The following is a 27,801-nucleotide window of genomic DNA, read 5'->3' as shown; positions in this document are numbered from 1 at the left end:
TACAGTTAGAGAAGGTGGTGATTTTTTTTTTTGCTCAAAGCAGTAGGCTTGGCAAGTGAAATAGCAGATGCTGTAGATGGAGACAGACAGAAGAGATGACTGGGTTGGTCAGCTTGTGAGTGATTAAAACTTGTTAGTTGCTGTGCACCCAGGAAGGGATTAGCATCCTCCAGTGCTTTTCCTGTGGTGCTTCCTCCATCTCCATGTTTTGTGATGTCTATTCTCTCTCTTCTGCTGCCCTGAAGCACCTCCCTAACAGCTTTCCAAGGGGACCCGTCCTTTCCAATTGACTTGTCTCCCTTCTTACTCTCTGGTTGTTTGGAGTTTTTTTTGTTTCGTTTTCCTCCTGATAAAAGCAGCAGTTGTCTCGGCTGAAACAGTAAATAAAATTCTCCTGCCACAGTGGATTTGGAAGAGGTTTGTGATCAGGCTTTCAGGGCTGTGGGCAGGAGCTGGCAGGCAGAGACAGGAGGGAGTGCAAGCCTTTTGGGTAAAACACTGTGGGCCGTTTCTGTTGAGAACAGAGACCAGTGTTTTCCTGGGGGAAAGAGCTGTTTGCTGTCACCTTAAACTCTTCTGGAGTTCAGCCTGGGGTATGGCCTCGTTCCCCACGAGCTCTGCATGACACTGCTAGATCCCACGTTTGTGGCCCTTCCTGGAAAACAGGGCAATTTATCCTTTAATCTCTCCTTTGATGTGGGATTCATGAATAATCATGGATTTATTTTTTCTTTCCTCTCTTCGCTGTTTTTAATGCAGACCTTATCCTCTTTGTTTGTATTATTTTAAAATGTTTGAAGGAATTAAGCCATGGTTTGAGGGTTCAGAAGAGGTTTTTGCTGTGAACAGCCTGTTCTCTATGTGGTGTGCTGGTGGCAGAGGATTGCCTACAGGTTGATGTGCTCTCCATCTTCTGGCCAAAGAGCAGAAATGCATCAGTTTGAAAAGGCTAGGAGAAACTAGGTTGCGTTTATAAATGTGGCTGAGGATCTCCCCAGGTTAATGACTGCTTTCAAGAGAAGGAAGCAAAGAACTGGAATATGGGCAGACTGGGAGGAAAAGCTTGCAGGGCACCTCGCTGGCCTTCGTCTGCATATTTTGGTGTAGCTGGAGATCTGCCTCTTCCTCATTGTCCCACGGCACTGGGCAGCAAGATACTGCTGTTGAGCATCTTGCAGACCAATGATCTCTCTGCTCCTCCCCAGCGGCACAGAAGAAGTTGATGGCAGCGCAGGCCCAGCTCTCCTCTTCCTCTGCGGCGGGGGCGGCGGAGCCAGCAGTGGAAAGGCGCACCACAGCAACACAGATAACAAGGGAGCTGCTGCGGAGCAAAGGCATCGCGGGACTCTACAAGGGCCTGGGAGCCACGCTGCTAAGGTAGGATGGGGTGAGCTCGACTGCAAGGCACCAGTGTTCCTAGACTTGAACCTAAAGCACCAGCCATCGAGGGGATAAGCCTGCAAAGGGGCTGTTGGCTTCAAGGGGTGTGGTTTTGATTTGGTTTTGTTTCCATGCACAGGTTTTGCACATTAAAGAAGGAAAGGTCAGGGAAACGAGGGAGGCTGCCTTTTTGTTCCTGGAAGATTTAATTCTGCTGCTTTCTGTGGAAGTTTTTTGTCTCCCCCATGATCCATATTTTAACACTGTAGAGAAGTCTTTGTGAGCTAGGAAAGCAAAACTGTCAACCTGGTTCTCCAGAGTGTGAAATGGGTTCTGGCCCGTGGAGCATATTGAATGCAAGGACCAGTGCCCGCTCTGACACCCTTTACCTGGGGTTTCAGAGTGACTCCACTCTAGCTTTAGCAAAGACAGGGCTAAAGCAACACCCAGTGGGATAGGAGACAGAATGTGAACCTCTTGTAATTAACAAAAGTGGACAAAACAATTGACCTCTGAATGTGCTGGGGTTGAGCGTTGAAAGATCAGGGGGAGGCTATTGACTCCGCAGGGCTGCATGCGTCCCGTGGGCCTGTTGTCATTTGTGGAGTCAGTTTTGCCCCTGCTGAGTTTCAGCTCCTGTCTTGCAGTTGCAGAGCTGGGATGTCTGGGTTGCACTCTTGATGCTTGCAGCCCTTCCTTTGATGCTCAGTTTGTTGGTGTTCCATTCTGACTTTGCTCATCTGACTTTGTTCTTATTTCTTTCCCTTCCTCCCTCCCCACTGCAGGGATGTCCCGTTCTCCATTGTTTACTTCCCGCTGTTTGCAAACCTGAACAAGCTGGGCCAGAAAGACCCCAATGTCAAGGCTCCATTCTACGTGTCCTTCCTCTCTGGATGTGTGGCTGGCAGTACGGCTGCGGTGGCTGTCAATCCTTGTGATGGTGAGTCCCCAGTAGCCTGTGCTGGTGGCCTGGTGCCAAGTGACAGGAGTCAGAGGCCCATGAGTGGGCTAGGTGAGGAGGAGAGTGACCATGCCAGCTACTTCGCAGCATGAGCACACAGAGGGGTACCGGAGACACTCTGCTGTCTGAGCCGCCTCCAGCTCAGATGATGTTTCCTTCAGCTGAGCTATGCCTTTGGCCACAGCTTACACAGAGGTTTGCAGTACTCATTAGATAAGTCAGAAAGAGGGTGTCATTCATTTCAGTCATTCTTCGCAGGAATGGCTGCCAAAATGCCCCTGAAAAGGTACGTTTCCATATGGAGTGATAGTATGCAGACCATTTACATGCATGGGGTCATGGACAACCATGTATGGTCAGGGGAGCCTTAGATCTGTGGCCTTTTCTCCTGCTCCACAGCATCTGCCTTAAACACCACCTTGGTTTCTCTGCTGTGAAAAACACCAAAAAGTAACTCCTCTCTCCCCAGCATTTCACATGCTCCAAGGTGTGAAGAAATGTACAAGTAGCATGTTATATTTTAGATACTTCTTCCAGAAGGAGCTGAGTATTTGAAAATAAAGTTCCCACTTTGCAGAAAGCTATCTGAATTTGGAAGTGTTTAAAGCTTAAGTCAACCTTGGAAACCTTGATCACAGTGAGGGGAGGGAGTAATTTTTGGGTGGCCGTGTTTTTCTTTTATCCATTTGTAAAAGAATGGGTTTGCTTTCCTATATTTTGCTGATATATACATGAAAATGGTCTGTGCTCTTGGTGATCTCATTTTGACTGCGTTTCAAAGACGCTATTCTCAGAGTGGGTGGCTCTTGCCTGCTGAAGTGTGCTACATTCCCAGTGCTCACCACTGTCTCTCTTCTCTCTTTCTCCCCAGTGATCAAAACGCGGCTGCAGTCCTTACAGAGAGGAGTGAACGAGGACACCTACTCAGGAATCCTGGACTGCGCCAAGTAAGACTCCTTGTGAAGCAGGCCACCACATCAGATGTACAGCATCTGCTGCTGCTTGCTGCCCGGTGGTCAGAGCAGCTTCCAGACCCAACCAGCAGCTTATCTGTTTCAGGTTCCCCCTGAACCTGTGCTTTTATCTATCTGGATACATATATAACCAGATATATACTGTTCATGTATATTGGTATATAAAAGAGAAATTCCTCCTATTTTGAGCAAGGTAAATATAGCATTTATATTTAAATGCTTCTGTCCAAACCCATAACACTGAGATTTTATTTCTACAAAGGGAGGCAATGCTGTGCTTGTCTTTCCCGAAGTCCTGTCTGAAAATCCTACAGCATTAAGTCTTGTATCCCTCCTGGGACTGCTCTGAACAGCAGCTGCAGGAGCGCTGTCTTGAGTGGGCTGTCCCCAGCTGCACTCTCCTCTGACCCTTTGCTAAACTATGGTCTGGCTGCTTCAGAACACGAAGGGAGTTTCAAAACACAAGTGCTCTGCTTCTGTATTGCTATTCTAGCCAGAGTCTCTTGCCATCTGGCTATCTCCCATACCAAGAGTGGAAATGGCCTCAACTTTTGAACAGGGGGGGCCTCTTGATGCAAGCATGGGGTTGTCTTAGTTGTACATCCAGACCCAGGCAGACGCTCCTGGCCAGAGACAGGGATGGAGTATGTTTCTGCATGGCTGTTCACAGAGCACGTGGGGGATGGTGGATGATCTGCTGAGGAGGCAGTGCCAGGCGACAGTGCTTGCCTGGGTTTAGTCTCTGGAGGGAGGCAGAAAGTCAGGACATGGCCAGAGGCTCTCCTGGCCTGGTGGAGGGGTAGGATGGGCACTTACCTGTCTTATCCATTTCTCCCCAGGAAGATCTGGCAGAAGGAAGGGCCCATGGCCTTCCTGAAAGGGGCATACTGCCGAGCCCTGGTCATTGCTCCTCTCTTTGGCATTGCACAAGTCGTCTACTTCATCGGCATTGCGGAATTCCTGCTGGACATGCTCCCCAAGCACCGGGCCTAGCCCTGGCGTGCCTGCGTGTGTCCTCCTGCCCTCTGCAGCGCTGAATTCATCCCCGTGTTCATCATCCATGTCGACTGATGTCAGAGCAACAGCACAAAGAGTTCGTGCAGGGACGCCAAGGGGATGTGGTCTCCAGACAAGCAAACACAGGGAGGGAGAGAGTCCCTTCTCTGCATCAGTCTGGAACCTGCCCCCTCCCGCTCCTTCCACGGACAACACCTAATTATGCATATCTTATTTTTTTCTTCTCCCCTTTTTTTTAAAAAAAAAAAAGAAAAATAGTCATTCTTAAGGACACTGGTAAGCCCAGACTGGGCTTGCAGACCCAGAAGTCTCCTCCCAGTCTTGGGGAGGAAGAGGGATGGAAAAGAAATAACCTGAACCCTCCATCCACCCCAGTCCCCTTCTTTCTTCCTGGAGTTGCCAGCTTTCTGAGGAGGAGCTGGAGGGGCTGCTGTGTCCCCTTGGCCCCGCCTTGGCTCTGCTGGCCCTGGGTCAAGAGCAGGCACTGTGCAAAGGGGGCTCATCGCCACCGGAGGCATAGCAGGGAGGATGCTGGATCTGGCAAGTTCCTTGGCCTGGACACCTTCACCCCTCACTTCTCCCTTTCTCAAAAGCTAATTGGACTTAGAGGAACTTCTTGGAGATCAGAGGAAGGGAAAGGGGATCGTTACTATTGATTTTCATAATTTTTTTTGTTTTAAAGCAAAGGGATGTCCCTCCTAACTAGGTGTCACAGGCACATCCAGGTGAGGTGCAGAGATGAGATGTCTGCTCTGTAGGGAACATGTCTGTGGGATCACATAAATGTCAGAAGGTGCTTCACTGCTTGGCTACAGGCAGGGGAGGGAGAGGAACTTGGGATCAAGTTATATTTGTTTGGGTTTTTTTGTTTTGTTTTGTTTTGTTTTTTAATGCAGGGGTCTTGGGGAGAGAAAACCAAACAAGAAACCACTTACATTCCTTCAGCCTGCCCACCCCTGGGGTGATAAAATGGTGGGCACAGGTATAGATTAGCTGATTTTTTTTTATTATTATTTTTTTTCCAGCCTGGCCCCAGGTGCGTGAACAGAGGTACCTGCTCCGCTTCTGCGGTGCCCAACCGTGGGAGCCGCACTAGAAATGCCGTGTCTTTGTGCTCAAGGTGAAAGGGTGAAAGCACAAGGTCTAGTTGTGCTTTGATGTTTGACTTGGGTGTTTTTGGAGCCAGATGGTGTTGAAGAGGCAGAGGGCTCCTGCACCCCGAGTGAGGAGCTGTTTGCAGGCTCATGATTCCAGGGTCAGGTCCTCTGGATCGCGAAAACTTGTCATCCCGCTTGCTTCTGGGGTGGTGATTGTTGTTGGGTGCCAAGGGCCAAATCCATACCTACAACCCACTCTGTCAAAGGGATGCTGCCCCAGCTAACATCACTTGTCAGAGGACTTCCTTGTTCAGTACTCTCTTGGGCTGTGTAATTAATTCTAGTTAAAATGATCTTAAGTGTGAGATCTGCCCAACCCAGTGTGATCTTCTCCATTATTTATTCCATTTGGTGCAATCCACCCGACTTTGGTGTTTCAATTAAACTGGTCAAATTAACTTTTCATTCCTTTTTGCTTTGTTCTCCAGGCACTTGCTTGGTGTTTATGTTTCAAATGTATATTTAAATTAATTTTTAAAAAATCCCTGTTTTTAATGTTTAAAAGAAAACCACCTCTGTTTCAACGTTCTTGGGTTAGGTTCTTGCAAAACCTGTATGTTGAGGGCCGCCTTCCTTGATGTGTCCTTTTTCTCTTTGAAAAAATTGTTCTGTAGCTGTTTTGTTACTTGTCACTTTGCATATCTGAATAATTTTCTTATTTTTCTTTTTTTTTTCTTAATGACTTCTCCGTGTATCTGGGAAGGAATCTGTGCAAAGATGATGATAGATGTCTGTGCTGTGTGTAGTGCTGTGATGCTGCTCTTGCTCTGGATTTCCCTTGGGTGGATTAAAAGAGAAAGTGGTTTGGTTTTTTTTGTTTTTTATTTTTTTTTAAGGTGCCCTGTTCCTGCTGCTTTGTGATTTACAGGGAGGGTCCCCAAAAGAAACCTTGATGATAAAAATAGTGGGGTTTCTGCTTGCCCTTCTGCCTGCAAGGATTGCCCCCTGAAGCTGGGTGACTTGTAGCTGCAGGGGGGATGTGCGGGGTGCAGGTTTGTATTGTGGGGTTACATTTGGAGGCAGATTTGGTGCAGTGAAGGGCTGAGGTTCATGGCAAGGTCTTCTTGTCTTTTTGGATGCTTTTAAAAACCTCTTTGTAAAACTGACTCTTCCTCCTGAGATCTCCAGCTCTTCTTCTACCACACTGGAGCTGGTGACCTCAATGGGGCTGAGTTTTAGCAGCTTGGGCACGTCTGTGAGTCAGGCCATGGGGAGGCGGCAGGGGGTAGTGACTGTGGCTCCATGGGAGTCCCCTAGGCAGGCAGAGCACTACTGGCCAAAAAAATAAGAGTTTAAAATGGAAGAATTCCCATCAACTTAATTTATCACCAATTAACAGAAACCTCTAAGCAGTGATTGCAGTATTGAGAAATGAAAGTAAACAAATACACAGAGAAATACAGCTATGCTCCCCTCCCTCTGGGTGCCACTTGTCCCAAGGGCAGGGGACAACAGCCAGCATGAGGTCAACTCCTTGTGCGTCCTACCTGGTCCATCTGGCACAGAGTACTCCACCCACCCCAGGCCTTTCACAGTTGTACCTTGCCCCATGTCAGTCCTGTCCCTTGCTCCTGACCGTGGCTCTCGTGGCTCCAGTTTGTTTGAGTTTTGGGGTGTTTGCTGCCCTTAAATACATGTTGGTGGAGTTGCCACACTCCCCTGTCGTGGGTTCAGGAGGGCGGGTCAGTTTTGGCTGCTGGCATTTCCTAGAACACAATGAGGAAATTTCCTAAAGCCTTGGGGGAAACTTCCTACAAAGCAGAAGGGAAATTTCCTGGAAAGAAAAGGGAAACCATCCTAGAAAGCTACAGTAAAATATCCTGGAAAACGAAGGGGAAATTTACAGTGAGACTTTATAGGAATTTACTTGAGAGCACTAGGGGGGATTACTCAAAAGCAAAGGGGGAAAAATTCTGGGAATTTGTAGAAAGCAATGAGGGAACTTCCTTGAAGGTCATATGGCGGGATAGCCTACAAATCAAAGGAGGAAAATTCCTAGCAAGCAAGGAGCAAATTCCTGAAAAGCAAAAGTGACATTTCTTAAGAAAGTAACAGTGATATTTCCCAGAGGGCAAATGTCCCAGAAAGCAAAGAAGGAATTGCTGGAAATCAAAAGGGAAATTTCCTGGACAGGAAGAATGAGATTTCTTGGGAAATAATTTCTTGCTTCTTGGGGAGCAACAGTCATGGGGAAACTTCCTAGAAAGCAATAGAAGTCCTTTAAGCAGAGAGAAAATTCGTAGAAAGCAATGGAGGACTCTAGAAAGCAACAAAGAAATTCCCCAGGAAGCAAGGGAAGAGTTTCCTGGAAAGCAAGGGGAGGGAAATACCCTGCAAACAGGGAAATTTCCTGGTAAGCGATAAGGGGGTGTTTCAGTAAGGAAGGGGGAGATTTCCTGGAAAACAAAGGGCAATGTCCTGGAAAACCATGCAGGAGTTCCTAGTAAGCAGTAGGGAGACATTCCTGGAAAGGGGAAATTTCCTTTAAAGCAGGAAGCGTAGGGGGAAGGAGGCCAAAATCCCTGCTTCATCCCCGATGGCCGCCACTCGAGCCCTTGGGTAATAAATTCATAAAACTCCTGCAAATCTTGGGGGGTTTTTGGCTCGAGGAAGAGCAATAGGTGCGAGGGCTTGGGCTGCATGTGACCTGCCTCGTACCATGGTTATTCGCTAATTCTCTTCTAATTCAATGCAAAAATCTACGTAACCTGCACTGCATCTGTCCGAGGCACAGGGTGACCTGTGTTACTGGAAACCAGCTGTAGCCCCGGCTGGGCACCACTTCCCCTTCCTGGGTGGGGGGACATGCTGCCACCATGCACCAGCCACCAGGACCCTGCTCCCAGCTCTGCCTGCTCCCCACCTTGATTTTTGGGGCCCATTATAGCTGGCGGGGACGCCCACAGGGTTCATCCCTTTGCAAGTGTGGCGCCAGCCCTGAAACACACAGGCACGGCTGACGCATGACCCTGGGGTTGATTTTCCTCCTTTTTTTCCCCCTTTTTCCTGCGGTGCCGCCACGCCGGGCAGCAGCACCCAAGATGCTCGTGGTGTCCATTTATAGCATCCCGAGCAGTCCCCGCATCCCACCGAGGTGGCTCCTGGCCCCTCTCATTGCCGCCATCGGGTGCTCCAACACCCGCCTCTGCCAGGACGCGGGGAGCAGCGCCAGTCCCGCAGGGGCACCCCAGCATTACGGGAAAAGGGAGTGCTAGGAGAACCAGCTCCTGGATGTAGGGAGCGTGGCCAGCGCCCACTGCCCCCCTGCATTTTGCTTTTGGTTTTATAAATTTTTTTTATAGCGTGCCCTTAGCGTGCAAACCAAGGCAGCCTGACGGAAGAAAGATTAAAATAAATACAATAAATAAATAAAAAGGCAGGGGAGTTTCCAGCCCCGAGGCCGAGCCCTGGGTGCGCAGGCTGCACGGTCGGTGCACCCCGGAAAGCCCCGGCGGCGGGGGGTGCAGCTGCTTTCAGGCTGAGCCCGAGCCTTTCGGGGTGTCCCACGCCCCCACCTGCCCACAAAGCTGCGCTGTGTAACGTCGGGGCGCAGCCGTCCCGCACCGGCACTTCGGGGGGGTCACAACAGCCTGTGGGGGAGCAACGCCAGCGCCTGGGCACCGGCGTTTTGCCCCCCCCCAGCTCGGGGCCTGATCCTGCCCCTTGCCCACCGAGGTCTGCGTCCCACACCGGTGCAGGGCAAGGTCTAAAACAGTATTTATTTATTTTTTTAATTATTGCTGATTTGGTGAGGGGGTTGCTCAGGGCTCCGCAGCCAGCACCTCCCGGGGAGGGGAGCAGAGCATCCCCCCGGGCGCATCGCTGGGACCCGGAGGGCACCGGTGTGTGTCGCATCCCCGCGACCTCACCGCCATCCCCCCCCCCACCCCCCCGCGACGGCAGTGCCCGGCGGCGGCACTTTCACTTTCGAAAAGGTCACGTGTTTTCCAGGAAACCAGGACGCGGGTGGAAAGGGCGGATAAAAGGGCGGGCGGGAGGTGGCCGCGCCCCGAGCCGAGGTCACCCACCCGCCCGGAGGCCTGCAGGACTGGGGACCCCGCGGCACCATGGCAGCGCTGCAGAACGAGGGGTAAGCAGCACCCCGGCATCTCCCTCCCGGCCCTCCCCGGGTCGCCGGCCCCGAGGGGCCCCGGCTTCCCCCGGTGACGGCCCCGCGTCTGCAGGGAGGCCCAGAAGCTGCGGTTCGGGCCCTGGCTGCTGAGCGCCGTCAGCAGCAGGAACTACCCGGGACTGTGCTGGATCAACGAGGCCAGCGGCATCTTCCGTGTCCCCTGGAAGCACAATGCCAGGAAAGACGTCACCAGCAGCGACGTGGAGATCTTCAAGGTGGGTGGGATGGGGGTCACCGGCAGTGAGCTCGAGGTCTTCAAGGTGGGTGGAAAGGAGGGGTCACCAGCAGCAACCTTGCAGTCATCGAGGTGGGTGGGATAGGGGTGACCAGCAATGAACTCAAGGTCTTCAAGGTGGGTGGAGTGGGGGGGTTCACTGGCAGCAACCTTGAGGTCTTCAGGGTGGGTGGGGTGGGAGCCACCCAGCAGCGACCTCAAGGTCTTCAAAGTGGGTAGGATGGGGTTGACCAGCAATGAATCCAAGGTCTTCAAGGTGGGTGGGATGAGGTTGACCAGCAATGAATCCGAGGTCTTCAAGGTGAGTGGGATGGGAGCTGACCAGGGGCAAGCTCACGGTATTCAGTGTTGGTGGGATGGGGGAAGGTGTGACCAGTAGCAACTTTGAGGTCTTCCCTGAAACCTCCATGCTCATGGAGCTGGGGTCCCCACGCTCACATGCTCCCCCACCCGCCAGGCCTGGGCAAAGGCAAGTGGGCGATATGATGGGTGCCCTGAGGACCCGGCCAAGTGGAAGACCAACTTCCGCTGCGCCCTGAGGAGCACCCGCATGTTCAGGATGCTGGAGGACCACTCCAAACGTGGTGATGACCCCCACAAAGTCTTCGCCATCAACTCAGGTAAGCTTGGCCCCATGGGGGGCTGTGTTGGTGGTGGGGTAGGCAATCTCAGGTTGCCCCGCTCATGCCACTCTCCTTCCGGCAGCCCTTGGGCACAGCGAGGAGGGAGATTTTGGCGGCCTCGACCCTGCGGTGGACCAGCCGACGTTGCACCAGCAGGCGCAGGTAATGGGGCTGGCACTGCAAGTCAGGGTGTCCCCACTGCTGCTGCTCAGGCATTGCACCTCTATGTCCTTGGGGTGCTCCTGAGCTGCAGCCCAGCACCCTGCTGAAATGTGGGGCAAGGTGAGGCTGGGTGCGCCCCATCCACAGTGGTAAGACCCATCCTGCTTCCCTTTGCAGCTGGAGCTCACCCCTGGAGACATGGCCCCAGAAATTGCACCCCCAGGTAGGCACTGGGCCCCCAACTGTTCGTGGGGGCACCCCAGTAGGCTCAGCTAGGGCTGACTTTGGGGTTGTAAGACCTCCCACCTGCTGTGACCCTCCACAGGCAGCACTGACCCTGCACAGCCCCCAGTGCTGGACGACCTGGACGAGCTGCAGTGGGTGCTGCAGCATTGCAACATCTCCCCCCGTGACCTTGGGACCCTGGCCCCATCCTGGCCACCTGCAGGTAAGACCACCTCTGCTTGCAGGGTGCCAGGTGGGTGACCCCAGCCCCTTCCCACTGGTGATTTCTCTGCAGTGGATGCCCCCCACCAGGATATCCTGCTCCAGCCTCACCCAGACCTCAGCCAAAACAACTGCCTCCCACCGCCGACATGTCAGCAGTGGGTGCCTGCGGCACAGCAACCCCCCTTGGGTGCCTACGGCCCCCTGGAGCCCATGCTGCTGGAGGACCGAGGTGGGTGCTGTGGGGCAGGATCCAGCTCCAGGCATGGAAATGCCATAACAGGGTGGGAAGAGGCTGAGGTGCTGCCACATGTACTCCGTGCCAGAGCAGCCCCCACCCTGCTGCACCCCAAATTGTGATGGCAACACTGCCATCTCCCACCACAGGGCCCATGCCACTACCATGCCACCCGCCAGAGGTCACGGTCCCTGTGCTGTCCCCAGGGGAGGCAATGCTCTTCACTCCCGCCACCAGCTCTGTGCCACCGCCACCGCCGCCAGCGGATAACACAGGTGATGTTTATTAATTATTAATAGCTATAAGTAATTATTATAATTACTACCAATAGATATTATATACAATTATTAATATTAATGATCAACTGAACATTAATTATTAATAGCCATAAGTAATTATTATGGTGCTAATAACAAATACTGTATATAATTATTAATATTTATTAATGCCCAGTAGGGGCTTTTAGGGACGGGTAGCATTTTGGTTTGGGGAAAGCGGTTGCTGATCACTGCCCGGTGCAGGTAGCATCATCTCCATCCTGGACATCAGCATCTTCTACCGGGGGAGGCTCTTCCACCAGGAGGAGGTGAGGGGCAGCCAGTGCCTGCTGGTGTACCAGCCCTGTGACCCAGCAGTGGCCAGGCGCCCTGGGCACCTGGTGTGCTTCCCCAGCCCCACCAAGCTGGCCGACAGCAAGCAGCGGGAATGGACTGAGAAGCTGCTGGGTGTTGCGGGGCTGCAGCTGGAGCAACGTGCCAATAAGATCTTCGCTACCCGCCTGAAGAAGTGTAGGATCTTCTGGGCCCTGTCCCAGCAACTCGAGAGCACCGAGGACCCACCGTCCAACATGCTCTGCCGGGACCAGGAAACCTCCATCTTTGACTTCAATGAGTTTTGCACAGGTGGGCAGGGGTGTGTCATGTGTCTGTCCGCTGCCCCTGCTGCTCCCCATCCACCCCCGCCCTGAGTTTTGGGGGTTGTGGGAGCCAGCTCCAGGATGTCACAAGTATCTGAACCCTCCCAGCCTCTCCATGTTTCCTGGGGTCACCCCAAAGCTGAGTCCTGTTTCCCCTTGCAGAGTTGAGGGACTTCCGCAACGGCCAAAGGCAGCAGTCCCCTGACTTCACCATCTACCTCTGCTTCGGGCAATTATTCTCCAAGGACAAGCGCAAGGACTCCAGGCTCATCCTGGTCAAGGTGCAGTGGCCAACACCCACCCCTGTCCTACTGCCGCCCAGGGAGGGGGAGACTCCTGGGGGTCCGGAGGGGGGTGGGGGAGTTTGGGTGCCTGAGGAAGGGGATCTTGGAGGTCTGTGGGAAATGGGGCTCTGGGTGCTCCAGGCAGGGTACCCTCAGGGTCCAGGGGAGATGGGGGTCTGAGTACCTGGGGAGGGGGACTCTCAGGGTCCAAGAGAGATGGAGGTCTAGGAGCCCAAGGAGGGGGATGCTTAGGGGCTGGGGAGAGATGTGATCTGGGTGCTTGAGGAAGGGGGACCTTCAGAGTCCAGGGGAGATGGGCGTCAGGGTGCTCTGGGAGGGGGATCCTTGGGGTCCAGGGGAGAATGGGGGTTCCTCAGGGTCAAGGAATGGGGACCGTCAGGGGCCAGGGGAGATGAGTGTCTGGGTGCCCAAGGAAGGAGACCCTCGGGATCTGGGACCAAATGGGAATCTGGGTACTCAATGAGGGGATACCTCGGGAGCTGGGAGAGATGGGAGAACTCAGTGACAGGGGAGGGGAGGCCCTTAGAGGCCAGGGGAGATGGGGGGGTTGGGCCTGGTTGCCCAAAGAGCAGGACCCTTGGGGGTGGGGGGGTTAAGTGGGTGCGCAGGTAGGGGACCCCTTGGGGAGCAGGGGAAATACGGGGAGGCAGGTGCCTGGGGAAGGGACCCTTAGGGGCTGGGAGTCCAGGGAGGGCCACCGTGGGAGCTGGGCAGGATGGGGTAGAAGGCAGCTGCCCAGGGTTGGGGACCCTCAGGGGCTGGGGAAGATACAGAGAGCCCCGCATACTTCCTTCTTCTGCTCCAGGAGGATGGGGCCATGCAGGGTGTTGCAGCCACATCAGGCAGCGGCCCCTAACCCCGATGGTTTGCTGCCGCAGCTGGTGCCCAAGTTCTGCGAGTACTGGCACACGCAGGTGCGGCTGGAAGGAGCCTCCTCCCTCGACAGCAACACCGTCAGCCTGCAGCTCTCAGACTCCTTCAACCTCTTCGAGCTCATCGAGCAGTACACCATGGAGATGGACTGACCCTCACCCACCGTGCTCCCTCTTGGCCCCCCAGGACAGGCACCAGCCAGTGGGGGAACCGGGCATCAAGGGCCATTCAAACCGGCATTCCCCCAGGAACACCGTGGTGGGATGCCTATGGTGCAGACCTTTCCTTTTCTGCTCCCCCCACAGTTTCACTGGCCGGTCCTGGAGCTGACACGTTGCTTTTCCCCTCTGTCAGTTGCTAATATGTGTTTTTTGTGGAGTGGGTTCATTTACAGATTTATTTTCTTAAGTTTTCTAAGTTTAAATATATATACATAGAAAGGTGCTTCCTGCGTGCTGATATTGCCCAGACACCTGCCCCAACTATCAGTCCGAGACCTCCACCCACCCCCCCCATCCCCCAAAACCATGGGGGTCTGTGGCCGGCCTCGTCCCAGCAAAGTCCCTGCTGGCTGTGGGCTCAGCACCTTCTCCCCCTTATATTTGCCTGAAAGAGGTGACTTCCCATGCACGAAGGGATGTGTTTATTGATGCATTTATTTCCATGCATTAAGGTTGCCAGCACGACTCACAAGCAAAGTGTGTTGAGGACAGCTTGGCTTTGGCTAAACAAATAATTTCTTTCTTCAGCAAGCGCCTCCCCGCAGGCCCGGAGTTACTTGCTTGAGATGTTCTGGAAAAATAAGGCATGTAACTACAACATGAAGCACCCAGAGCTCAGCTCTGAGGCGCAGAGGTGGTGGTGTCTCAGGAAGGAGCGTGGTAACCAGAGTGCTGCCCAAAGATGGCGTGTCCCCTTCCCAGGATGGAAGCAGCTGCATCCCCTCATTTCAGGAGCGAGGGGAGAGGATGAGCCTGGCCATCGATGTTGGACCCTGGGCAAGAGGCGGTGGCAGGCTCCTTACCTGGTGATTGACGTGGATGCTGCTGGTCCCAAAGGTAGTGGTCCCATAGCTTGTCACGTAATAGTGAGCAGGGGGCTGCACTGGGGGCTCCTCCAGCTGCCTGGGCACTGTGGGGATGGGTGGACACCATCAGCACCTCAGCTTCATTAAACCCTCAACCCTCCTCCCCCCCCGAGTGTGGTTGTGGTGCAAACCCAGGACCATTGGGCTCACCTTTGGGCAGGAGCAGCTCTGCACCAAAGCGGTGCCCACACGTCCCACAGGTTTTAATGTCTTCCTTCATCCTGCGGAGAAAAAATCCTCAAGAAGTAGAAGGAGCAGGAACTGCCCTCAGCACTTCTATGGAAGATAATGCCAAGAGGCTCCCTCTTTCCACCCTGACCTGAGGTTCTGCTGTTGGTGGGACAGCTGCTCCCTTAACCAGGTGCCTGAGCACCTTCAGCTCTTTATCAAACGGGACATGTGGGCACCTGGCCAGAGTGGACAGTACGTGCCTGAGCCCCAGAGTCTCAACTTTCTCACCTTTCTTTCCATGCTCGAATTTCCCACACTAGTAAATGCTAACAGCACATGGGACGTGGGGTGCTATGGTCAGAAGGACAACATAGTGTCTGGTGAGTTTTGCAACTAATTTCACATGGCTTTTAGAAGCTGACCAGCCCCACTCCAGCAGCATTGCAGCAGCAACCACCCAGCTCCAGCCTTCAGGTTGGAGGGGTGCAGCGTGCACGTACATGGCATTTGTGCCATCCATGTCTGGCCAGATGAGCTCAGCGGGACAGCCAGCTGTTCGGCAGGGGGTCTTCACACACACATGCAGCCCCGGCCACTCCTCGGCGAGCTTCTGGACGATGAACACAACTGCCATGAGGAAGTCCCAGGCAAATTGGAAACCTTCCAGGCAAAAGGAGAACATCTCACTCACAACTACCCAACCACAGCAGCCCAGGAGATGCTGCAGTGACGCATGCATCACTTCCAGCCTGCCAGACCGCAGCCAGAACAGTCGGACCAGCGCCATTTCTCAAGTTAACCAAGGCCCATCAGCTTTCAAAGGGAATTTAAAGATATGTTGGAAGAGTTCCCCAACTGGGATGGCCCTTTTGCTTATCACTTGAAGACCCAGCCCATGACTGTACTCTGCTGGGACCTTATGGGGAAGGATGACCCATTTCCTCCATGAGAAGATTGAAAACTTGACTTCCCACTTTCATGTGATACCTTGAGAGGAATCCTGACCAGGTTGCATGGAGGAAGGGGAAATCTTTATTTGAACTGCTGGTGGAACCTGGCCATCTAGGACATGTGGCAGAGGCTTCTGGGATGCTCTGCCCAGAAGGGTGGAGGTGGCAGGGGGGAGCTAAGGAGAGACATGTGGTTGGGAGTCATGAAATAAAGATCGGGAATCCTTACCTGTCCTTCCTGCCGGCTTTCTGCACCGGAGCTCCAGGTAGCTGTAGGCCCTCTGGTTATTCTCTTTTATCAGCAGAGGTTTGCCATTGCATATAAGCAGACAGGTTGCCTTGGCCACCCAGTGCGTGGCATAGAAGGAGCAAGCTTTCACCAGGAGCCTGCAAGGAGATTGCCCACAGCTTTCACCACCCTCCTTCCCTGCATATCTCTAACACTGGGAGAAACTGTGGCACCAGGTGGATTTGAAAAATATGAACCCAATTTCAGCAGAAATGGAGGCAGACACCAAGTGAGGACCCTGCTCTACTGAAAGCTCAAGCAGCAGGAACAGCCTTTTAAGCCAAGAGCTGCTTCCAGAGTTGGCCATCAGATAAAACCCTGGAAACAAGTTGAGAACCCCACAAGGACAGGAGACCTTCCAGAAGCTGGAACAGTCGCAGTGCCTGTAGAAACTGGACCATCCTCAGATGGGGGACTGAGAGACCTCTGACTGCCTGGATGGGCACCGACTAGCCAAAAACCACTCTAGATGATAGGTGAACCAGAAGGTTCTGTTTATCCTGTCATCTAGATGTGATCCTCACTCATGTCCAGGCAGCAAACATGAAAATGGTTCATCCGAGGCTCAGCACATCTGTGGCAGAGCTGACAAGCTGCCCTGGTCTCCTGAGTCTCGGCCTCATGCCTTGGCTGATACGGTCTCAACAGCCAAGGACTTGCTGACAGACATACTGGTGCTGCACCGAGCAAACCCCAAACCGCATGACGTCATTGAGGGCTGGAAACCACTGCTTACCTCTGGAAGAAACCCTCAGGTATTTCGGGTGAGAAGTAGGCACGGATGTGGAGGTCCTCAGGGTGATCCCCTCCCCACACCTCAGAGACCTCTTCGGTCTGGTTCAGATAGGTTGGGAACAAGTACCAGGATTCACCTTGGCCCCGTGTTGTCTCCCACGGCTTCCCAGGCACAAACTCACTGGCCTGTGGGTTGAGCGCTTCAGTGTGCCGCACCTCCAGGCAGAGCTCAAAGTGCTTCAGGAGGCTGAAGAGCTTCCCTCTACCTCTGTGGGGCCCGTGTCCCATGATTTCCTCAAAGACCTCCTGCATCCCTTCTGAACAGAGTTGGTGCTTCACCAAGGCACGCACGGCCCGGTGGCACAGCATTGCCTTTGACTTGAAGGTCCACACCCAGTTGGACCTGTCCCTGATGGTGGCGTGTTCCCCAATCAGCGTGTCCACAGAGATGCTCTCAAGCTGCTGGACTAGGCGGTACCTCACAAGGAGCTGGGTGGGAAGAGAAGGAGAGAAGAGGTGGTGCTAGGAGGAGCCCAGCAAAGCTGCAGAGCTTGGGTCCTGCAGAGAAGACGGTCCTGATCCCCACACTCACCTTGAACATAGTTATTAGGAATGTTGGCTGGAGAAAAACAGTGCTTTCCAGGTGCTTGATTTCCTCATACCACACAACAAGCCCGATGCGGTGGAGGTACCGCAAGATGTCCTGGAGAAGCTCTCTGCCCAGGCTGGCCAGGTGCTTGTACTGGGAGAGTTTGCTGAGTAGGTACTGGAGGTCCATCATGCCTAGAGGGAGACACGGGAGCTCAGCACACATCTCTTGGACACCAGCATTCCAAGGTAGGTGCTTCAGAGAGCCAACAAACACCAACAGCACCCAGTGTCACCCATGCCATCCCTGGGGAAGCAGGTGGGACCAGAGCAATACTCAGTGGCTGTGGCCCAAAAAACCCATCCTCAGCTAGCCCACTGCCACCCTGCATCTTCTATGGTCTTGCCTTGCTTCAGCAGTGCCAACAGCCTGTCAGGACCTCAACTGAGCATCTGAAAAAGGAGGCCAATACTGGATCTTTTCATTGTTTGAGAGAGCAGGTTTGTTTCCAGCCAGAAAACCTCAGATTGTCATTTAGCCATGCAGCAAGACAGGCAACAAAACCTGGCTTATCTCCAGAAAAGAAAAGCATTTGTTCCTCATCCACCAATCCTACAATGGCCAGGGGAGTCGGAGACAACACTGAGTGCTGGTGGTATTCATACCTGCTTTAGGTACATAAGCGAGGAGCCGAGGCTGCCTGCTAAGTCACAGGAGACATGGAGAAAGGGCTAGAGAGTGGTAGAGTCCATTAAATAAAGTTATCAGGACATAGGTTTGGAAACCACTGTGAAGCTCCTTCCTGCAAGATTTTTGAATTGCTCTTAAAGGGCAAAGGGAAGAAAGAACAATGCTACTGGAAAGAAACAAACCAGACAACGTGGCCTGCTCAGGGTACCCCCAGCCACAGGTTGGTAGATGTTGGCAGAGCCTCCTGGTGAAGACACACTTGGCCTTTTCCTATACTTTTCCCTAGGCACCTGCCTTGGGGGCAGATGCTCATAATGACAGAGCTGAGTAGTAGCAATTAATGTTCCAGCAATAACACTGCAAGGTCTTCAGCAGCGACCCCACTACCACATGAGCAGGGTCAGACGGTGCAACAAGCACCAGAGAGCCCATGCCAGCCGCAGGACAGCAAGTCTTCACAGGACGGTGCAGTGGGGGTGACAGACCACTCACCATGATCTGCCATCTCCTCACTCTGTGCAATATCTACGATGGCAGCTTCCACCTGCCTGTAGACGGGTGGCAGCACTCGGACAACCTCAGGGAAGAGCTTCTCATTCTTCACATGCTCCAGAATCGTGGCCTCGAGCTTTTTGATATCATGGTGATCTGTGCAGTTGACAGCAACTAAGTTTAAGATCTGGAAGAGAGAAAGCACACCACCTGACAAAAGCACATTCAGAGGAGTCTTTTAGCCTGTAAGATAAAGGGGGGACCTAATGCCAAGGAGGTCACCAAGGATTGGACACAGACCACTGGCTCAGCTTCAGAAGGTGCTTTCTTCACACCTTTGCTCTGCACCAGTTCCCAGAAAATCATCTGGGGATGGTAAATGCCCTCTCACACTCCTCCCCAGGCACTTGCTACAAACCACAGGAGGAGATGCCCATCATCAAGCAGGGACAAGGACCCAGCAGGTCAGAGCCAGGGGTTACCATGTCCACCCCAGCCTCAAAGAGTGACTGCAGTAGCAGCCTGATTAATTAGCACTGGGTTACCATCAGCAGTAGCATGCCATGCTGCCAGAGACAACAGGGTGACCACAGACAGCAAGGAACCATGATAATCTCAGCCCTACGGTTAACGTGCAGCTCTCCATCTCCTTCAGTCTCTCCCACTGGTCCACGTAAAACTCAGGCTCCTCACTGCCCTCCAGGTTGTTGATGAAGTGAGCAAGGTTGCTTTTTCTCTCCACCAGCATGGCTGTGATCTTGGTCATGATGTCGCGCCTCTTCTCCTCCACCTCCTCCTCCTGACAGCAGTCCACATGGGTTCCCACAGGAAGCACCACTGAGTTTGGAACTCGCATGGACAAGTTGTTGATCCAGAAACCAACGAGGTCCTTGAAAGTCTTGTCATTAGTTTGGTACCTGGGAAGGAGAGAAAGGAAATCCCAAATCCATATTTAACCCTCCGGATCTCCAGCCAACTTCCACCAGCATAGGCCTGACCATGCACCCTGTACTGTCCTAGGGGCTTACTGGAGATGAGCTCAGATCTCCTAAACTGTCATGGGCCGTATCCAAGCTCATCCTTGTTGCTCATCCTTTTTTCCCATCCTTAAGCTAAGCCAGTTAAAGCTACAGGGTGTAGCAGAGTCCATCCCTGCTGTGGATGGGAGCATCCCTCTGTACAACAAAGCCCAAGCTCCATGTTCAGGGAGCACCACAAGATACAGGAGAGCTTGAAGAGATATTTCCAAGGCAAAAATCAAAGCTGTTTAGATGGGGATCTATTGTCCCATAAGGAGTTAATGCTCTTCTAACCCCTCAAAACAGAGGACCTTGGTAAGGTGATGACATCTAGTGCTTAATTAAAAGAGTGATCTGCAAAAAGAGGGAGAGGGAGAGCCAGCTACTCCAGTGGTGAGAAGAGTGGGCATCAAGGTCCAGTGGAAATGGTGTGAACCTGTGCAGGGGAAAGCTTCCCCAGCCCCTTTTTTTTCTTCTCCCACTACACTTTGAATCCAAACACTTACATGAATCCAGCACTTACATGTGGAGATTGATGACAAGGATGACAAGCGCCTGTGGGGTGATGAACACATGGTGAGTCATGTAGTACTCCAGCTGGCCAGCGAAGTCCCAGAAGAGAAATGTGAAGTCCTTGATCCGGAACTCACTGATCTCTATCCCAACTGTTCGCTCTTCCTGGGGCACCAGTTTGGTTTGCCCTTGCTTCAGGCTTTTGCAGATGGTGGACTTCCCTGCAAGTGAGGCCCCCAGGAACATAGTCTTCACCCTCTTGTCCTCCTGCCCTGAATTGTGTTGAAGCTGGTTGAAGTAATTCCGGATCTGCTGGATGCCACCAGCGCACACTTCACTGGGTGGCTCCCGGAGGGGGTTCCCATTGACCTTGAACATTTTCAGAGATTGGCCCTGGAAGAGCTCCTTGGGGAGCTGGCGAAGGGCATTATTCTGCATGTGGAGCTCCTGTAAGTGTGCCAGCTGCAGGACAGACTGGGGGAAGGTCCGGAACAGGTTGTTGGAGATGTTGAGGTACTGAAGGCTGCCTCGACAAGCTGCCAGGTCCCTGGGGAGGGCACTGAGACGGTTGTTGTTCAGCCGCAAGTGTTTAAGCCTGGGGAGATGGGAGAACACCCCCTCTGGGATGACCCAGATTTGGTTCTGATTCAGCTCAAGCTTCTCTAAACAGACCAGGCTCTGGATTTCATTGGGAAAGTCCACAATCTCGTTCTTGGACAGTATTAGCTTCTTCAGGTTGCAAAGCTTAGAAATGCCGGTGACGCTCCTGAGCTTGTTCCTGTCGAGGTCAAGGCTCTCCAGCATGGGATTGCTCAGGACTGCTGGAGGCAGCACACGCAGCCTCTGGGTAGAGAGACTCACTTCATGCAAACTGTCCTCCTGCTCCTGACCTGGACGCATGGGACAGGCAAGGTGGTTAAGAAACTTTCACCCTTTGGGTTGCAGACCATTTTTTTCCCTTGAGCTCTGCACAACTTTGGGACCATTTTGGCCAGCAAGGCAAAGCAGAGGCAAAACACAGGAGCTGGTTGAACAGCACGACCACAGCTGCTTGAGCAGCTCCTGTGTCCTCTCAAGAGAGGAATCAAAGCCAAGGCAGAAGGATCTTGGCTGGGCCTGAAGGCACAGGAAGAAAAAGTGTCCTCTAGACACTGACCTGTAGGCCAAGTATCACGTTAACAACTTTGCTCTCATTAAAGCACTGTGAGAGCTCCAACCGCAGATGCATCTACCCTGAAACCAGCAGGTTTCTAAACCCCAGTGTCGAGCTGGGCTGGCAGGGCAGAGCCGACATCAGGAGGAGACCTGCTCTCCAAATAATACACCCAGCCTCCCTCCCCCCCCAGCTCTCGACCACAGCTAGGGAGATGAGTTGAGGCCAAGGCCAGCAAGTTCAGACACTTCCCCTCTCACATCCTCCCCCCGACTCCAGATGCACACTGCAATTTCCCACAGAAATACTCCCAGCCCCAGGAGACCGTGGAGTAACACAGGGATAGCGGGGTCCCCTGCAGGACAGGGCACACAAGAAGGCACTCAGTGATGGCTGAGAAGAGCCTCAAAAGGAGGGTGTTTAGAGCAGAGAGGTTTGCAGACGAGAAGAGTGCCAGGGGGATGTGGGATGGAGATCACACGATATTAGAAGAAAATGGTCAGATTTGCTTTCCTCTCCCTCATTTCACTTCCTCTCCAGATGACGCCGAGCGTGGCATCCCCTTGCGCAAGGCACCCTGCTCAGGACCCACTCGTCACCAGTTCTCAGCATCACAACCTAGACCTGGGATGTGCAACGAGCCCAGCAGGAAAGCAAGCTTCCACCCTCTCCCAAACGCATGGTCTTTCCTCCAGCACCACCAGCGAGACGAGTCACCGGGCTCCCACCACCGCCCTGAACCAGCGCGGCCAGGAGCTAGGGCGGCTACTCACAGGCTCCGGGCTGGCTGACGGCCCTGCAGCGTGCCATCGGCTGCATCCTCCCGGTCGCTCAGCCTCCCCTTTCGTTTCCTACTCTCATTTCTCTCCCAGCCTCCCCGAGCTCTGTCCGGAAACCCCACCCTCTCTTTCTCCATCCATCCTCAGAGCAGGTCGCAACAACCCAAGCACCTCTGGCCAAATACCAGGGCCACGGGTATGTCCCGAAAGCAGCTTCGGAGGTCACCGACGAGACAAAGATGTGGGCAGAGTAGCTCCTGAGTCAACTTCTTACAGCAGCGTCCCTGCCTCTGCTAAAGGAGCTTTTGGCGTTACCACTGTAGCAGAGGATAAGAGGGTATGCTACTGCCAAACTACTGCACGGGTTAAATCAATAAGTTTTCTTCCCTTGAACAGGTGGCAGCATTTGATCCAAAATGGTCAACCAGAAAGGAAAAAAAATAGTTAAAAAAAAAAAAAATGCAAGTAGGACACACATACACTGAAAAACTGTTTTCTAGAACATGCTGGAAGAGGCATTCTTTAGGTGTTTCTGACTGTCTCTCCCAAGGGGCAGTTTACAGTTTGATGGACTTATTTTTAACGGTAGAGAGAAGGGAAGAGCCAATATTCTCGTTCACGTCACTTCAGGGGAAAGCACATGCAGGAAGGACAGTTTTCAGCCTCATTCCTCTTCGAAGCAGCGTCAGGCGCAGAGGTAACAAATATAACAGTCCTTACAGCCCATGCATTCCTCATGTATCTTGCAACAGGCTGTTATATTTACTGCTAATTCAAGGCTAACACCAAGAATTTAAAGCAGTGAGTCAGTCTGAGGAACAGCACAGATTGGCACCGTCTTCCTGGGCAACAGTGTAGTTGCTTCTATTATTTGGTCAAGCTTTGTTTTTCACACCACCTACCTTTTCCTTTTTTTCCACTCACGCAGGCAGGTTATTCCAGAATTGTTCCTCTGATACATCCCAAAGCGTCCAGTTTCCAGCCTCAGTGTATTCTCAACTAGATGGCACTCTCTCATTCTCGTGCCAACAGTGCCATCAAAGTTTCTGAACTTGGCTTGGTCAAGAAATCTATCAATCAGCAGTGTTTGTATTTACAACCCCACACCCACCCCCTGGGTACATATTCAAGCTACAAACTGTAAAACTGAAGCTTCTCTTCCAGCTTCTTGCAGTCTTAGTGAGCCTTTGCTCCAAAATCTTCAAAGAAAGCCAAAAGTTACCAATCCCTTACGTTCCATTCAGGCTGCACTTTTACAGAGGAAGCAAAGAGAGCCAAGAAACATCAACTCCAAAAATGCTGAGATCATCCATAAACACTTCTGTAGGATGGTGAATGATGGGAGTGAAGCATTTTGCCAGTCCAGACAGTACCGGTATATGGGCTCGTTTTGTTTAAATAGAAAAAAAAAAAAAACCACAACAACTCCAAACCAGATACTTGGAACCAGAGCCAAAATTTCTTATAATCAAAATCAGAGTTCACTGAAAAGTTAGGAATGCCAGGAAGGGATCAAAGGTCTTGCTATTTGTGAGTTTTACCACACTCCCCAGGAAAAAAAAAAAGCTGCAGTTATTTGCTTTATAAAATTCATCCCAGAGAGCCTAACTGTTTTCTCTTTGAAGGACAAGCAGCAAGACTACCCCTGAAGAGGGCAGTTTCCAGGCACACTCTAAGAGGTTAAGAAAGCCCTCGAGCAAGAGGAGTTGCCGACATCTGGCCCAACAGGCTGCATACATTCAGTTCCCGTTGAAGGGAAAACCAGTTTTTAAGTTGTAACTTACTGGTTTTCTCTTCAGCTTCCCTGTTAAATGTCTTCTCCCTAACACGGTTAGATGGGGAATGATGCTTTTTGTCAGGTTCAAGGGCGATGAATATATTTCTAAGTGATTGTACTTCAGGTGATCACTTAAAAGATGGGTTGCTCTGCAGTACACGCAGACAAGGAGTGCTTTTGAAGAAAGCACAATGAAGTCACTACTTCTTGATCGTGAACTCAGTCCTCCTACAGAAGAGGAGGAACAATGACTTATCCAACTCCAATCCTCTTCTAGAAACACGGTATTCCTTACACAAGAACCAAGGGTGCAGGTTTACACAGAATAGCCAGGGCAAGAGGCAGCTGTAAGACAAACAAATGACACCTGCTATGGGACTAAAACTGTTCAAAATAACTTTATAAATTCTGTTACATTTCTGCTTCTGTACATCAGTTCAACCTTAACCCTCCAGCCTTGTTACTGAAAATTCACAATGCTTGCTTTTTTTTCCTTTTTTTTTTTTTTCCTGAAAGGCAGACACAAAACCAGCCATCAGTGCATTATTTACAGAAGTGCAACACAGTCTCCCACCCCAAAATTAAACTTTTCACTAACAGGATACTTCCAACAGAATGTAAATAAACACCACAGCTTGAGCAGTGTTTCTGAAGTCAGTTTATAAAGGTTAGCTCGTTTCCGCAATCCCCAAACGACAGAGCAAATAAAGCTTCGCTCACCATCGAAGGGGCTAAAAATACAACATTTCAAGTATTAAATCAGAAGTTTCTAAAGACAATCCATATTTTGATAAATAAACACAAGGGAAACAGTATACAGCTCTCAATGTACTGTATATGAAAAGTGGTGTCCAGTTTCAAACTTTTAGCAAGACAGGTGCACAGCCCCAAAATTTAATCAAAGTAACCCTGAAAACTGTAGCAATCCGGGAGTCCTAAACATTAATCTCTTCTGTGTTTCCCCTCGAATTACTCTGCTGGTCTGAGGCGTTTTGATTGTTTAGTTCTACATCTGTAGGTAATCAAAAAAAAAAAAACCAACCACCCCAAGTTCATTCCCATATGGAAACAATTCAAAAGAAGGTTCCGCAGATAAATCCTATTATAATCTTGCTTATTTTCAATGAGATGCAACTGCAGATCTGTTATTCCCTCTGGCATAAGTGTTCACAGCCAGAATAAATTCAGTCCGAGTCATGCTGGCTGTGGCTTGCTCTCAATTTTCCACTTCACGTGTATCTTCACCATCAGATTTCTTATGTTTCCTCATATGTTTGTATTTTTCCACATACGCCTTCACCAGATTAGCTACCTTCATGGGGTTGATCTCTCCACTTTTGCTGTGGCAGATCTACAAGGGATTAGAAAAGGCATTTGGTCAATTAACAGAATTAACAGCAGTTCAAGGCAGGCAACAGACAAATTGTAAAGCAGCCCTAAGCTTCCCAGGGGAACCGATTCCTGCCCTTGAGTCTCATAGCTAGCAAGACACAAAGCAGAAAATGCAACAAAGATACGAGTAATATTTTACTTCAAGCATTCCAGAAGTGGCCCAGAGGTAATCTACTGAGCACCAACTGCATCAAGAAGCATCTCTGAAAGCAGAATTATTCATTTTTACTAAAGGCTTTTCTGTCTAGCCATTTTTTCACAATATGGGGTAAACACAGAAGTGTTGATTTCCCATTTTTCTGATGATTTTGAGGAAGTGATGCTCAGATTAACAGAATCTGGCAGTTTTGAGGGCACATTTTCAGATATGGAAGAGAACAGACCCTACAAAGAATTTTATCAGTTTTCAGAGAAGAGTTCACAGCGACTTCAGCTGCAATTGGTGTTGCTCGGCTCTCCTACAAACAACACTTGAGGCTCACATGGGTCACGTAGAAGATGTGAAATCACAGCCATTATGTCAGGAATCTTCATTTATCATGGAACTTTTCAGTGATAGCAAGAACACAGAGCAGGGAGAGAATACAGTTCTCCAGGGTATCATTTAACTGCCTTTGCCACAAGAGGGTTACTTGCTCTTACAAGACAACGTTTACCTGCTGATCAGGTCTTTTTTTAGTCCTGATCTGGTCAGCACTAAGATTGGAAACAAAAGTCAACATCAGCCAATTTGCAAGGCCCTCTTCCAAAGTTCAGGGACACCACAGATGCTCAAGGAATTCACGCACAAAGTATTTTCTCGCTTTATCAAAAACAGCTTGATGATTCTGGCCAAAGTTCTTAATGACAGATTTGACCATTCTCACCCAAGGCATGTACCATGTAACATTTCAGCTTAGAAGCTTAAGCTTAGCAATGTTCTGGACCACTGAAAACACAAAGGAAAACTAAAAGGAACAGCTTGACAACTCTCAATGGCACCGCTCAGCCCTGCACATAGCAACTATTGCTTCACCACAAGACTGCAGATTGTGAGTCAGAGTCCAAAGATCTGCTACTCAGTTACAGCTGGGTAATTGCTGTAATTAAATGTAAATGTAAATAAAATGTAATTGCTGAGGCTGGTAAATGCAATCCAAAGTACTGCCACTTATTTGAGGACCTGCACAGCTCCTCCTCATCCTGGTGAAACGCACTGTAACCTTACCTTTTGCACTGCTTTCCGAAGAATGTTCTTGTACTCCTCCTTTGTAATCTCCCTCTTCTGGTAAAAAGGTTTAATAGCAAGTTTCACTTCTTCCACAGCCCTTTCCTGCATGTGAAGCTTCTTCATGTACTGCACAGCAAAGAGAGGTTCACTACCTTGTGCTATCTCAGCAATGGTTTCTGAATCTGTTTTTCTTAGAAATGCTCTAGCAATGAAAATGCTCATTTCACAATTTCAGCGACCCAAGTAAGAGCTAGCCCCAAAGTGATTTCCTTTACTGTAAATTGCAGTCTTGAAACAAATACCAGTTTGCACTATGAGGAACTCTTATTTTATGTAACATTTATTATTTTATGCCTGTGTTTTAGGCAAGTGACTACAATGTCCACTTACTAATTTTGGTCTCCTCCTTCCCTTCCAACAACTCTGAAGTAAACATACACCCATCAAAAGGCATCAAATTCTAAAGGCAGCAAGTCATAGCTGTGAATATAAAGCTTCAGGTAGCTCTAAAGGCATTCTGAAAATTGCAGAGTTGCATATAAATTAAGGATTACAGAAGACATCCAAACCAAACAAGTCCATAAAAACTGCTGCTCAAAAATAAAGGTTTGGTGGGAAAAGCATCTTACTGTTTTTTTTTTTTTGTGGTAGACAGTAAAATAATTGGCTAACGAGTTTTTGTTCTTGTATTAACATCCACTATGCTTAGAGCAGATAGCCTGCACAGCAAACCCAAAACTCGGCAGCAAGGGACTAGCACTGCAAAATCTACAAGTATTTTACCATCTCTGCGTTTTCAGTGCTGGTAAGCAGCAAGATACAGCCCTACCTCTCTAAAGGACTGTTATGAGAATTGACATTAATTTCAAAGCTGGAAGGAAAGGAAAAGACCAGGTGTTTAAAGAAATTAAGAGATTTTGGCTTCTGGAAAGTCCCTTCCAAACATTCATGCAAGAAAGTTTCAGAGCTTCAAGAATGTATTTTAGATGCTTTAATCCCTCTCTGTCGTATTGCAATGAAGCAGCAGTGGAATCATCAAATGGAGTAAATCAAAGAAAGGATTGCCTGCCACTCCTGGGGTAGCATAGTCAATCACCAAAAACAATAGTGACAACAGGGGCTGGGAAAATACAGTACAGAGTTAAAAATTCCCAAACTTTAACAGTTCAAATAAACAGCTCATTCATTTTATGCATTTGCCACTTGATAGCATTCACTCACTTCCTCATTTTTCGTTTTATCCACTGGAGGTTTGGGTGCTTTGATCTTTTCTTCTACGTTTCCAACAGAAGCAGCTTGGATTCCTGGTTCAGATGCAGTAGCCAGGCTGCCTGGCTCCGGAGTCAGGCTCTGTGCTGCCGTGCAGCCAAGCACTGGAAGACTACCCTGCATGATAAACTGAACCGTGGGCTGGCTGACGGGGGCGTAGGGGGGAAGGCTTGAGGGCAGAGGTGGCGTCAAAGGTATATTTTGACAGTACACCTGTGAAACATATCATTTTGTAAATGCTTGTACTTACAAGAGACTGCATCAGA

The 27,801-nt window shown here is 50.8% G+C and overlaps 4 protein-coding genes across 6 annotated transcripts in view; 2 read left to right on the top strand and 2 right to left on the bottom strand.

Moving 5' to 3' along the window:
- Nucleotides 1-6,294, top strand: part of SLC25A22 (solute carrier family 25 member 22) — a 51,474-nt gene extending 45,180 nt beyond the window's left edge. For 2 of the 3 annotated variants that reach the window (XM_074148999.1, XM_074149000.1), the window contains 4 exons: nt 1,206-1,377; nt 2,166-2,320; nt 3,213-3,288; nt 4,155-6,294. In XM_074148999.1, the coding sequence (XP_074005100.1) occupies nt 1,206-1,377; nt 2,166-2,320; nt 3,213-3,288; nt 4,155-4,308 (557 nt within the window). In that variant the 3' untranslated portion in view covers nt 4,309-6,294. Of the gene's footprint in view, nt 1-987; nt 999-1,205; nt 1,378-2,165; nt 2,321-3,212; nt 3,289-4,154 lie in introns of all 3 variants that reach the window. The other variant, XM_074148998.1, reaches the window with a different exon arrangement.
- Nucleotides 6,295-9,501: 3,207 nt separating this feature from the next.
- Nucleotides 9,502-13,864, top strand: IRF7 (interferon regulatory factor 7). The gene is made up of 11 exons (XM_074149371.1): nt 9,502-9,579; nt 9,674-9,836; nt 10,314-10,476; nt 10,562-10,641; nt 10,819-10,864; nt 10,967-11,089; nt 11,162-11,320; nt 11,476-11,601; nt 11,848-12,228; nt 12,405-12,523; nt 13,426-13,864. The coding sequence occupies exons 1-11, from the start codon at nt 9,557-9,559 to the stop codon at nt 13,570-13,572; spliced, it is 1,530 nt and encodes a 509-aa protein (XP_074005472.1). The 5' UTR covers nt 9,502-9,556; the 3' UTR covers nt 13,573-13,864.
- A 505-nt stretch (nt 13,865-14,369) lies between these two features.
- Nucleotides 14,370-21,927, bottom strand: LOC141466137 (malignant fibrous histiocytoma-amplified sequence 1 homolog). Its single transcript, XM_074149862.1, has 10 exons — nt 21,882-21,927; nt 19,966-20,845; nt 19,049-19,340; nt 18,424-18,610; nt 17,245-17,435; nt 16,654-17,141; nt 15,858-16,015; nt 15,179-15,338; nt 14,658-14,728; nt 14,370-14,551 (listed from the first exon to the last, which is right to left on the bottom strand). Exons 1-10 carry the CDS (start codon nt 21,925-21,927, stop codon nt 14,370-14,372), a joined length of 2,655 nt encoding a protein of 884 aa, XP_074005963.1.
- A 2,111-nt stretch (nt 21,928-24,038) lies between these two features.
- Nucleotides 24,039-27,801, bottom strand: part of PHRF1 (PHD and ring finger domains 1) — a 29,539-nt gene continuing 25,776 nt past the window's right edge. Inside the window, exons 16-18 of the mRNA XM_074150051.1 lie at nt 27,488-27,748; nt 26,264-26,392; nt 24,039-25,015 (exon numbers count right to left, since the gene is read on the bottom strand). Of these exons, the coding sequence (XP_074006152.1) occupies nt 24,881-25,015; nt 26,264-26,392; nt 27,488-27,748 (525 nt within the window). The 3' untranslated portion in view covers nt 24,039-24,880. The remainder of the gene's footprint in view (nt 25,016-26,263; nt 26,393-27,487; nt 27,749-27,801) is intronic.

The sequence above is a fragment of the Numenius arquata genome, chromosome 6, assembly GCF_964106895.1.
Source record: "Numenius arquata chromosome 6, bNumArq3.hap1.1, whole genome shotgun sequence".
Taxonomy (NCBI): Eukaryota; Metazoa; Chordata; class Aves; order Charadriiformes; family Scolopacidae; genus Numenius; species Numenius arquata.
The sequence above is the reverse complement of the archived record's forward strand: the minus strand, read 5'-3'. Positions and strand labels throughout refer to the sequence as shown.

Bases quoted from the DNA above. Each gene is read 5' to 3' on its own strand.
- IRF7 (XM_074149371.1), top strand. From the start codon at position 9,557: ATGGCAGCGCTGCAGAACGAGGG. The intron at 12,229-12,404 runs GTGGGCAGGGGT...TTCCCCTTGCAG, and splicing joins CTTCAATGAGTTTTGCACAG to AGTTGAGGGACTTCCGCAAC. The intron at 12,524-13,425 runs GTGCAGTGGCCA...TTGCTGCCGCAG, and splicing joins CCAGGCTCATCCTGGTCAAG to CTGGTGCCCAAGTTCTGCGA.
- LOC141466137 (XM_074149862.1), bottom strand. From the start codon at position 21,927: ATGCAGCCGATGGCACGCTGCAGGGCCGTCAGCCAGCCCGGAGCCT. The intron at 14,729-15,178 runs GTACGTGCACGC...TTTTCTCCGCAG, and splicing joins ATGGATGGCACAAATGCCAT to GATGAAGGAAGACATTAAAA. The intron at 14,552-14,657 runs GTGAGCCCAATG...CCATCCCCACAG, and splicing joins AGAGCTGCTCCTGCCCAAAG to TGCCCAGGCAGCTGGAGGAG.